The sequence below is a fragment of the Brassica napus genome, unplaced genomic scaffold (genome assembly GCF_020379485.1).
Source record: "Brassica napus cultivar Da-Ae unplaced genomic scaffold, Da-Ae ScsIHWf_2833;HRSCAF=3613, whole genome shotgun sequence".
NCBI classification, from domain to species: Eukaryota; Viridiplantae; Streptophyta; class Magnoliopsida; order Brassicales; family Brassicaceae; genus Brassica; species Brassica napus.
In genome coordinates, this window is record NW_026016096.1 from 38,599 (window position 1) to 50,611 (window position 12,013).

Below are 12,013 nucleotides of genomic sequence, written 5' to 3' on the forward strand. Positions count from 1 at the left end.
TGTCCTATATAGACATCCACATAAATATGGACTTCTGATAAATTTGTTCATTGAGATATTTAGTTTCACTTTTAACTTTATTCTCTTTTTTGACATCCTCATGCTAGCTTGTGGGGCTAGCCAACTTGGTGCAAAAGGGTTTACAAAAGCTGATTGAGATGCGCGTGATCGGACACCTTTTGCTAGGCTATTCATACGGAATTTTAAAGCTCTAGGAATATAAGCAATAGAAAGTTCAGAAAATTCTTTAGATACAGCCTGTATTTCGTTGAGCTCCGAGTCCAACACAGGCCAATCTTTCTCCTTTTGAATAAGCATAACCAGTTGTTCACAGTCGATTGAAAGACCATCTCTCTGTGTCTAAACTTCAGTATCACTTGCATTGCCCATAGCAAACCTTCAGCTTCCGCTTACAGTGGTGATTTGGTGCGTGTATATCGGTCCTTACTCCAAACAGCATTGGAAAGTCACCATCCATTAACACAAAGCCAAGTCAAGATATGTCTCTTTCATTTATCCAGGATGTCTAGCAGGAGCGTTTCTTTGCGAAAGAACAGTTGTGTCCGTTACCTCAACTCCCATGTCAATCTCCATAATCTTGTCTACACGTTGAGTTATCCTCCAACACTATGCTTCAATTTTATTCGCTAATGGGAAAAACATAATTCCTACGACACTATTAATGATTGTTTTTTTTGTTAGACCGATACGGCAAACTTATGTTTTATTTAACAAAACTCTTATTTTAATTTTGTATTAAAGAATCAATTATATTTTATATTATCCATAATTTTAGTAAATTTACTTATTTGTCATGTTTTTATTAGGTTTTCGCTAAATCACTGATTTATTATTTATTTTTAGCTAAGTCACTAATTTATTAATTTAAAAATACCCTTAATTAATATTATATATATATATTAAAAATGAATTTTTTATTAGTAATATTAAATTTCTATTTTATATTAAAATTTAGTTAGTTTTTCTTATTTGTCATATTTTATTAGGTTTTAGACTTTTAGATAGGTTATTGATTTATTATTAATTTCTAACTGATTCGCTAATGTGTTAATTAAAAGAATACCCTTAATGAATTTTATATATAATTAAAAACGAATTTTATTTTAATCATATAAAATTTATATGTTATATTAATATTAAATAAATGATTTTAAAATAATATAATAAAATTATCAAAAAATTTTAAATAAGATAATTCTTATTTATATTTTGTAGCTATCTGAAAACAATAATTTTATTATAAAAGTTAAAAAGATACAAAAAATTATAATTAAATATTATTCAAGAAAAAAACATTTATATAAAGATATTTTCTAAACTATTTCTAAGATATGAGTGTTTTAAAAAATTTAACACGGGATGTTTAGAACACGGGATTATGCTTATGAGAGAGTGGCTCGGGAATGGGCTTCGAGATGGGTCGTCATGAGAGAAAGGTAAATGGGGGAGACGGCGATTAGGTTATTCAGAGGATGAGAAAGCTGTGTGCGCTTTGGCTTGAGTCTCAACAATACGTAGATTAGGGTTAATGGGCTGGGCTGGGATAAAGTGAATTATCAGATTGATGGGATTAATGGGCTGGGCTGGGTGAAAGTGAATTATCTGAGTTTGGCTTCACTTCGGCTGATGGCGCAAAACAAAAATACGGAGTCGGAGAATGAGTTAGCGCACAGGAAGCCCGATCGTGATTTTAATTTGAAGCCTAATCTGGCAGTGACGTGGCAATTTGATTGGCCCTGATTAGTTTGAGCATGTGGCTAGCTTTAGGAAGCTTAAAAATAGTCCCTTTTATATAGTGGGAATCCTTTATTTTATTTCACAGAAATGTCAAACGCGAGCGGCTCTTGGCTGAGTCTTTATTCAGTTCAAAATGACTACTATACCCTTCCCTATGACTTTAGTCAGTCCCCCGTATATGCCTTTTGGTCTTGGACTACTGTGGAAACAAAGTTGTGGTGGACATATGAATTCCTCGGAGAGAGTAGAGTCACTCAGGCTGGAGGATAATTAACAATAGAAAAATGCTGTGTGTTCGGTTTTCTCCCACAACTACTAGCTAATAATTAACAGAAAAATGCTGTGAGAATCAAATTACAGCTGGAATCTATCTTTCTTTTGTCGCCCTCCACCCATTAAAATAGGACCTGGTGGAATGCCACGTGACGATCCCATAGCCTCCTCCACCTGGTCGTCTGGTGACACAAAAACTCTTATTTCAATGTGTTGTGTGTGATGGAAAGAGCTTCGCAGGGACTCGATTTGTGGACGATGATGCGAAAGAGCAACCAAAAGGAAAACATCATGGAAATCTCATTTTCATATATGTTATCAAGGTTGTGCATTATTATCTCATAAGTAAATGCTAACCCGGTGGATGGTGTAAGTCAAAAATGATGGGCGGTCTCAGTCTCCTAAGGCCTGTTATTTGGAAGGCCCACTTGGATGTTGAAATTATATGGGCCTCATATTTATTGGTCAACCAATAGTGAAGAAGATAATACCCCCAAATCGAGAAGAGCTCGGCGGGGGATATTGTTGTTAGGGCGAGTTGAGCTGAGCGATCAGCAATGATTGGTGAGTGTCTCTGTCAATGAGATAATCGGGTGGGGCGGTTTAACGAGAGTATAATTTTGTTGATTGTGGGCAGGAGGGGGGCAAGCGGAGAGAGAGGAACGAGTAGCGTTGGAAATAAGTGAAGAATTAGTAAGGAGCATGGAACCTGGCGCTGTTTTCAGAGACTATGTAAGTTTTCTGAAACTGAAAGGGTTGTTGTTGTTGTTGTTGATTTGTTTTGATTTGGAAAAGCTGCGCAGAATTGCAGGATCAGCTCGATTGACTTTAACAAAAATTCGAGTTATATGGTGACGGCAAGCGACGATGACTCCATTCGTCTCTACGATGTTGCTACCGCTACGTGAGTTGTTGATTTATATATATATATATATATTCCCCAACTTTAACTTTGGTTTGGTGTTGAATGAGTATGTAATAATATAACAGTCTCTTTATGATATGTGATTAGATGCCTGAAGACGATTAACAGCAAAAAGTATGGGGTTGATCTTGTTTGCTTCACTTCACATCCTACCACTGTCATCTACTCTTCCCGTAACGGCTGGGACGGTAAAAGCGAGCGAGCACTCTTTCTTCCTCCACACTATTATTTTTATTATTATGTATTGAATGATTGCCTAACAATCTCTCCCTCCCTCTTCTGGTCCGGTCTGGTTAGACTCTCTGCGCCTTCTCTCTTTGCACGATAACAAGTATTTGCGCTACTTCAAAGGACATCACGACAGGTTTTCCATTCTTCCATTCTTCTTCTTTAACTGGACTAGCCTAGCCTAGCCTAGTAGGGGTTAACTTCTTCTTCTTTTTCTTCCACATAGAGTTGTCTCGCTTAGCTTGTGTTCTGCTGGTGAATCCTTCATCTCCGGTTCTCTTGATCGAACTGTTTTGCTTTGGGATCAAAGGGTCGAGAAATGCCAGGTTCGGGTTCATTATTATCCTCTCTCTTCTTCTTTGACCTTGTTAGTACTATCTACCTAACTGGTCATTTGGTTAGGGTCTCTTACGTGTCCAAGGAAGGCCTGCTGCAGCTTATGATGATCAAGGTTTAGTCTTTGCTATTGCCTTTGGTGGCTTCATAAGATTGTTTGATTCCCGTATGTACCATAAGGTTTCTTTCTTAAATCATTCCATCCTCCTGCTCTGTCTTTTCATTTTGACTCTGTAATCCCTTTCTCTGTTTTGCTTGGATAGGGGCCTTTTGAAATATTTTCCGTTGGTGGTGATCTTTCTGAGGCAAACGTTGTCAAATTTAGTAATGATGGAAGGCGCATGCTGCTTACCACCATGGGCGGCCATATTCATGTGCTTGATTCTTTTCGTGGAACACTCGTACGCCCTTCCCCTCTCCTATCTTCTCATGACCGACATATACTAATGTATCTGGCCTGACTATTTTCCTTTTTTCTTTTTCTGCATTGCAGCTATCCACATATAGTGTGAAACCAGTGGCTGAAGAATCTACTTTGGATGCAACCTTCAGTCCTGAAGGGATGCATGTTGTTTCAGGTTAGCCCTGAGATTCTAATGATGCATTCCCACTTGCTCTTTGTAAAATTAAAATAAAAACTAACTCAGTTTCATTGTTGGGTAGGTTCAGGAGATGGTAGTACCCATGCATGGAGTGTGAGGAGCGGAAAACAGGTTGGATTAGAAATGCTTGTTCCCTGGAAATTTCATTCAGATATGATTTGGTGTTAATTCAGGATTCGTGCATGTGTGTAGGTTCAGAGTTGGATGGGTGGTCATGGGAGTGAAGCTCCTCCAGTAATAAAATGGGCTCCAGGAAGTCCCATGTTTGTCACAGGCTCATCCGAGCTTGCTTTTGTTATCCCTGACTTATCTAAATTGTCAGCTTATGCCAATCGGAAATAGGAGATGGCACTTAGGACGACTCTCACAAGCTCTAGGCTCCCTCTGAGTTATTGTTTAGCACGTCTGTAACTTATTGCTTGGCTCTTTTTTCTTTGTATTATCTTGTTAAATATTGAGGAGACCCTATCGATAGAAAATCCCCGAGTATTTTCTAAATCTTATTTGTGTAGTAATCTACAAGTTTGATTTACATCCTGTCCCCCAACACCCCCATTGTGAAATGAATTAAATTCAGGGGTTGTATAATACTAGGCTCGCAAGCTATTTGACAGAATCTTAATAAGGCCCAAACTCATAAAGAAAGCTAAAGAAGAAGAAAAGGTCCACTAAGCCCAATATTTTATATCCAAGAGGCAAGTTTCTTCGGATACACCCAATCTTCTTATTCCTTCCAAGGCTTGTATGTATGAAGCTACTGGCTACATCAAGACAAGACAAGACGCATCGTCTTTCAAGGATAAGGATAGCACATCTACGATATTTTGCTTTCCACTTTATTATTATTCAGCAGCACTGTGTCATGGATTGTTACGAACACGTACGTACGTACTCGACTTTGAAAAAATATCCATCCGGTTTCTTTTATTTATATGGTTTGGACTTTGTATCGACACGTGTCTAGCAGCATCATGCCGACATTTGCTATTGTGCCACGTGTCGCTTTCACATGACGATTCACTAATTTAAGAGTTGATCAATATCTAAAACCGGACTATAAATGTACCTTCCATGAGCTTAACAAACCTTCATCAATCAACTCAATATCCAAGTATCTCATCACATCAAACAGAAAGAAAAGTGTTTAATTTTAGCTAGCTGAAAGTGTTTGCTTTAGAAAGGTGAAAAGAAGAAGATGGCTTCTTACCAGAACCGACCAGGAGCTCAGGCTACTGATGAGTACGGAAACCCCATCCAGCAGTTGGACGAGTATGGAAACCCGATTGGCGGTGGAGGATACGGGACAGCTGGTGGTGGCCTTGGAGCGACCGGAGGAGGAGGTTATGGGACTGCAGGTGGAGGATACGGCGGAGGTGCCACCGGTGGGACTGTTAAGTATGAAGACGCGATCTACTGAATATACTCTTTATTATAAACGTGATACGAGCTACAACAAGGGAGACACTCTCATAACGAGTACTCCTCTACTCTCATGTCGAGTAGCTACTTAGCTCATACGCTAAAGTACAATATTGTAATTCTCGATAACCCCAAATGACTTAGTACGTTCCTATTTATATCAATCCCGTGTAACGGCTTTTCCCTCCTTCAATCTGTAACAGCCTCCACGTCATCATCCCCTGCTTGACTCTTCTTCTCTTCTCCTTTCTTCTTCCATCTCCTCCTCTCATATGTATATTTGTACTTATCAATACTCCCCCCATTGAGAGCAAGCTTGCCCTCAAGCTTGTAAGTTGGAAAAGATGCTTGAAACTCCTGTAACATCATCCAAGAATTATCGTGCTCCTCACGGTTTTTCCAACGCACTAACAACTCCACCTCATTCCCCTCGTTACAACGTGACGCTAATATCTCTTCAGGTTCCCACAAAAGATTTTCCAGATCCGTATACGAAGGTGGAAGCTGCTGCAACACCTGATCATGACCCAAAGCAGCTTTCAATTGCGAAATGTGAAATACCGGATGGATCTTCGATTCTGCTGGCAGCTTAAGACGATACGCAACCTTGCCAATCCTTTCCAAAATCTGATACGGACCAAAGAACTTTGCTGCCAACTTCTGACAATATCGTCGAACCACGGTGTGCTGACGGAAAGGTTTAAGCTTTAGATAAACCAAATCACCGACTGCAAAAACAACATCACGGCGGTGCTTATCAGCCTGCACTTTCATCAACTGTTGAGCCCGAACCAGATGATGCTTTACTTGTACTAACATCGCATCTCTTTCTTTAAGAGCCACCTCCAAATCAAAATTAGATGTCGACCCTTCTTCGAAACGAATGAGAGGTGGTGGTTCCCTACCATAAACTACCTGAAATGGAGTAGCCTTAAGCGATGTATGGAACGAAGTATTATACCAGAGTTCTGTCCATGACAGATACTTAAACCAAGTCTTTGGATGACCAGAAGCGAAGCAACGAAGGTATGTCTCCACACAACGGTTTAGAACCTCAGTCTGACCGTCCGTCTGCGGATGAAATGCCGTACTATACTTCAACTTTGTACCCGATAATCGAAACAAGTCTTTCCAAAAGGTACTAAGAAAAATCCGGTCTCGATCTGAGACTATTGTCTTAGGAAAGCCGTGATGCTTGACAATCTCCAACATGAATTTAGAAGCCACGTCTGCCGCTGTAAAAGGATGCTTGAGACCCACAAAATGTCCATACTTACTCAATCTGTCCACTACTACCATGATGACATTATGACCTTGAGAAGTTGGCAATCCTTCCACAAAATCCATTGAAATATCCTCCCAAATCTGCTGAGGGATCGGAAGTGGCTGCAGAAGACCCGCAGGAGAAAGAGTAGAATATTTGTGTGTTTGACAAACACTACACTCTTGAACATACTGTTGAACCCGTTTAAACAACCCCTCCCAATGAAACATAGATTGAACTCTCTTGACTGTTTTCAATACTCCAGAATGACCCCCAAGCTGGCTGTCATGACATTCCGAAATGATCAAAGGAATAAACCGTGATTGCTTTGGAATGACGAGCCGCTTCTTATACCACAATCTGTTATTCAGAATCTTGTAATGTTTGTTCATCATTTTTCCCTCTGCTACTAACATCTGTAAACGCTTTAACGCTTCATCCCCATCAATCTCAGCATATAAATCTTGTAACTGAATCACGCCCGGAACTGTCAAGGACAATAGCAGAGAACTTAACTCCTGAGTTTCCAAATTCTCAATTCTTGAAAGACCATCTGCTGTTTTGTTTTGACTGCCCGGTTTGTAACATATCTCAAAGTCGAAACCAAGTAACTTTGTTAACCATTTCTGATATTCCATATTGACCTCCTTCTGCTCCAACAAATACTTAAGACTTCGTTGGTCTGTATGAACCACAAAATGACGTCCAATCAGGTAATGCTTCCATTTCAACACTGCCAATACCACAGCCATGAGTTCTCTCTCGTAAGCTGGTTTCAATCGTTCGCGAGCTGTAAAACCATGACTGAAGTACGCTATTGGTCGACGATCCTGCATTAAAACTGCGCCCACGCCAAACCCTGATGCATCTGTTTCAACCACAAATTTTTTGTCGAAGTCTGGTAACGCTAGCACCGGTGTAGTGATCATCGCATGTTTCAGCCTGTCAAAAGCCCCTTGTGCTGTTGTAGACCACTCAAACCCATCCTTCTTTAATAATTCCGTCAAAGGTCGAGCAATAGTGCCATAACTCTTCACATAGTTTCTATAATATCCAGTGAGACCAAGAAACCCCCGCAGTTGTTTGACAGATCGTGGTGTCGGCCACTCCCTCATTGTGCTTGTTTTCGCTGAATCAGTGGCGACCCCTTCTTTCGATATGATGTGCCCCAAATAATCCACCTGCTGTACTCCAAACGAACATTTCTTCTTGTTCGCAAGCAACCTCTGTTCAGCCAATATTTGCAACACCACTTTCAAATGTTCTACGTGCTCCTCCATACTTCTGCTATAGACCAGCACGTCATCAAAGAAAACAAGGATGAACTTGCGTAGAAACTTCTTAAAAATTGAGTTCATGAGAGCCTGAAATGTCGCAGGTGCATTTGTAAGTCCAAAGGGCATTACCAGGAACTCATAATGACCTTCAACCGTTCTAAATGCTGTCTTCGCTATGTCTTCTTCTTTCATCCGGATTTGATGATAACCCGCGCGAAGATCCAATTTAGAGAAGACCGATGCTCCATGTAACTCATCTAGTAGTTGATCAATAACCGGAATAGGAAATCTATCCGGAATTGTCACCTGATTCAATGCTCTGTAATCAATGCAAAACCGCCAAGACCCATCCTTTTTCTTAACCAGTAACACTGGGCTTGAAAATGGACTAATACTGACTCTGATAATACCCGCTTCCAGCATCTCTGTTACCATCTTCTCCATCACAACCTTCGTGGCATGCGGATAACGGTAGGGTCGTACAGATATGGCGGTGACTCCTGGTTTAAGGTTGATAGTATGATTGATAAGTACAAATATACATATGAGAGGAGGAGATGGAAGAAGAAAGGAGAAGAGAAGAAGAGTCAAGCAGGGGATGATGACGTGGAGGTTGTTACAGATTGAAGGAGGGAAAAGCCGTTACACGGGATTGATATAAATAGGAACGTACTAAGTCATTTGGGGTTATCGAGAATTACAATATTGTACTTTAGCGTATGAGCTAAGTAGCTACTCGACATGAGAGTAGAGGAGTACTCGTTATGAGAGTGTCTCCCTTGTTGTAGCTCGTATCACGTTTATAATAAAGAGTATATTCAGTAGATCGCGTCTTCATACTTAACAGGGACTTACGGGACAGGTGGCGAAGGATACGGGACAGGAACTGGAGCCTTGGGAGCAGGCGCAGGTGGAAGGCACCACGGCCAACAGCAACTCCATGAGGAAAGTGGTGGTGGGAGGGGCTTGGGAGGAATGCTTCACCGCTCTGGATCCGGATCTAGCTCTAGCTCGGTACGTTACACCAAATATATAATATTAACATGCGTACGTGTCTTAATTAATGTGGCCTAGTCTTGTATTAACAAGTGTCCGACATAATGACAGGAGGATGATGGGCAAGGTGGGAGGAGGAAGAAGAAGGGAATAACTGATAAGATTAAGGAAAAGTTGCCAGGCCATCATGATCAGTCTTCTGGTCATCTCAAGGGATGGGAATGGGAACTACCACTGGTTATGATGCTGGAGGCTACGGTGGTGAGCGCCACGAGAAGAAGGGGATGATGGAAAAGATCAAGGAAAAGCTTCCCGGTGGTGGTGGTCATCATTAAGCAACTATACTACATAAACTTGTATACCAGATAAATAAAAATAAAGAAGGGCTCTTAACGCAGTGTGTTTTCTACATGTGTACGTCCTGAGATGTGTTATGGGCATCTGGCTCTTTTTATGTTCTTGAGACATGTATCAGTACTTTCAATATCTATAAATCTACTTCCTTGTTAAACTTAATGTATGTTATCGCTCCTTGGCGATATCGTCTATCGGGAATAACTGTTGTCCGAGAAAACCTAATTATTAATAGGTTAAAGTGTTCCCGTTTCCGAGCTAGCTCGGTGCACGCTTCCCCACTCCCCAATGTATAGGGCTTTTTCTGCACCGAATGATAATTGGTTCTTGGGGCAGTCGCGAACTTGAGCCTGTCATATATTGTGTTCTTTCATTTGCAAATGTAAACGAACGAATTAGGGGTGGGCGTTCGGGTTCGGGTCAGGTATTTCGGATTATCGGATATTTCGGTATAGAGGTTTAGAATCCGTTCGGGTATTTCTGTATTTCGGGTCAGGTTCGGTATTTTTAGTTCGGATTCAGTTATTTTGGATCGGGTTCGGATATTTAGATTTTGAAAAAAAATATATTAAAATTTTTATTTCTCAAGTTTGTTGTATTTAAAAATATAACTTTCAGTTAACTAATTTTTTATTTTTAATAGATTGAATGGTTAATATATTTGGACATAACATTTTAAAACTAAAAATGCATTAATTTAGTTACTTTTTTTTTTAATTTTGGATGTAACTTTTTGTTAATTTTTGAAATAAAAAACTTGATATGCATTTTAAGTGAGTAGCAAATCATTTTTTCCGTAATTGTATGTATATCATATGAACTTAAAGTATGTGTAGTATCAATATAAATATTTTATATAAAATGAGAGATATAAACTAGAAATATAAAGTTAATTATACATATGTTCGGTTATCTTCGGATATCCATTCGGGTTCGGGTATCCAATCTCTCCTTATTCAATACCCGTTCGGGTATTTTGCTACTTCAGATATCGGGTAAAGTGCCTACCCCCTAGAACGAATTAAGTTAAGTGATGAAACCAACTGTTTGAAACGTCCACATATATAAGCTGTTTGGTCATGTTTTCAAATGTTAATTGGTTCGCTACTAAGACAAACGGAAAAATTAGATTATTTGGTTTTGTAAAAGGGAGAGCAGTTGAATGGGTTTTGTCATTATCCACTTATGTCTTTGTCGTACTCTGGGAACCGTATCAATTTGTACACATGTAGAAAATACTCTAGAGCATATGATTAACTGGACTTTTAATTTGGATTTCTTAACTTATGTTTTGACATTTTTTAGCTATAGTATAGCTCACACTTAAAATTCTCAATAATCATGCTCTTAAAACACCATTAACGCATGTGTTTACTGTGTTTCTTAACGTGGAGGGTCCACACAAGCATTAAAAACCGGTTACAAAAGCTACCAAATAAGAAATGACTTTGCAGTGTTTTTTTTTATTGTTCGCGGGCCCTACTGACACGTGGTGACCCGCGATTGGTTCTTTTTTTAAAAATTTTTTTAATCAGAGAGTAAAAAATTAAGAAATCTGTTTTAGATTTTTTGCGATAAAGATACTCTTATATCTCTTATTTAAAAGATGTTTCTTAGCTTTTTTAGTTCTTATATCTCTTTGAGATTGTTATCACTTTGCTTGCACAATAGTTAGCGTTGTCCTTTTTTATTGTGGTTCTAGGATTAAAGTCAACCATATGATCTATACTATTATTTGCAAAATAAATTTTAGCAACAAAGCTCTCACGTTAAAAGTTAAAGCGGTTAATATCTATATTACACTTAATGGATATATATATATATATAATTAACTATATAATCAAAAATGAATTTTTTATTTATAATATTTTTTTTTTCAAAAAGATAATTTTTACATTGTGTTGTTATCTTAAAACATATTTTTCAGTTATAAAAAGATATAACACTATTTATAATAATTAACCGTACAAACATCTCGGTTTTGGAATAAGATTTGACTAAATGCCATTGCATTTCTATCTTATTTACAAATATGCAATTTCACTTAAAATAAAAAAAATTAAATTAATTAATTACAATGAATTGTTATTTTTTTGCTGAAATTAAAAATACAAACTGTAATATATAGTATATATAAATCTGCTACAATACAATTTTCAAGAAAACCAAATATCATAAAATTAATAATAATTCATAAAAATTTACTGTAAAAAAATTAAATTATTTTTAAATAAATAAACAAAAAATCAATAGGTTAATATATGAATATTACAATTACATAAAATTGCATCAAATTATCAAATTATAAATATAATATTACGTACAGATAAAAAATTATTATCAAATATCTATATTATAATATAATATATTCTACACTAAATATATTTTACAAAACATAAAAATATAAATAGACATTTTATAAAATAAATAGTTTATAAATTTACATTGAACGCAAGTTAAATCCAACATCCGCAAGATCTAGAGTATTAAATTTGCAACGTGCATCTATTCTATTAAAAATGAAGCATTTTTGAAAAATCTACTTAAAAATGTTGTTTGGACCCTTTCATTAACTAACAAT

At 37.8% G+C, this 12,013-nt stretch overlaps 2 protein-coding genes across 3 annotated transcripts; both read left to right on the top strand.

Moving 5' to 3' along the window:
• The first annotated feature begins 2,484 nt into the window (after positions 1 to 2,484).
• Positions 2,485 to 4,654, top strand: LOC106406033 (protein ANTHESIS POMOTING FACTOR 1). Of its 2 annotated transcripts, none has more exons than XM_048774076.1 (11): positions 2,485 to 2,595; positions 2,669 to 2,763; positions 2,835 to 2,935; positions 3,044 to 3,144; positions 3,254 to 3,320; positions 3,411 to 3,510; positions 3,587 to 3,700; positions 3,784 to 3,921; positions 4,014 to 4,098; positions 4,184 to 4,233; positions 4,315 to 4,654. In XM_048774076.1, the coding sequence occupies exons 1-11, from the start codon at positions 2,589 to 2,591 to the stop codon at positions 4,462 to 4,464; spliced, it is 1,008 nt and encodes a 335-aa protein (XP_048630033.1). In that variant the 5' UTR covers positions 2,485 to 2,588; the 3' UTR covers positions 4,465 to 4,654. The 2 variants fall into 2 exon arrangements, with proteins under 2 accessions (XP_048630033.1, XP_048630034.1); XM_048774077.1 differs by having other exon boundaries at positions 2,510 to 2,595; positions 2,672 to 2,763.
• A 540-nt stretch (positions 4,655 to 5,194) lies between these two features.
• LOC106415967 (dehydrin Rab18-like) lies at positions 5,195 to 9,591 on the top strand. The gene is made up of 3 exons (XM_048774078.1): positions 5,195 to 5,507; positions 8,930 to 9,096; positions 9,190 to 9,591. The coding sequence occupies exons 1-3, from the start codon at positions 5,318 to 5,320 to the stop codon at positions 9,364 to 9,366; spliced, it is 534 nt and encodes a 177-aa protein (XP_048630035.1). The 5' UTR covers positions 5,195 to 5,317; the 3' UTR covers positions 9,367 to 9,591.
• The last annotated feature ends 2,422 nt before the right edge of the window (positions 9,592 to 12,013 follow it).

Coding starts and splice junctions, on each gene's coding strand:
- LOC106415967 (XM_048774078.1), top strand. CDS start 5,318: ATGGCTTCTTACCAGAACCGACCAGGAGCTCAGGCTACTGATGAGTAC. Junction 5,508..8,929: donor CGGCGGAGGTGCCACCGGTG/GGACTGTTAAGT, acceptor CATACTTAACAG/GGACTTACGGGACAGGTGGC. Junction 9,097..9,189: donor CCGGATCTAGCTCTAGCTCG/GTACGTTACACC, acceptor ACATAATGACAG/GAGGATGATGGGCAAGGTGG.
- LOC106406033 (XM_048774076.1), top strand. Junction 2,936..3,043: donor TACGATGTTGCTACCGCTAC/GTGAGTTGTTGA, acceptor ATATGTGATTAG/ATGCCTGAAGACGATTAACA. Junction 4,099..4,183: donor AGGGATGCATGTTGTTTCAG/GTTAGCCCTGAG, acceptor ATTGTTGGGTAG/GTTCAGGAGATGGTAGTACC.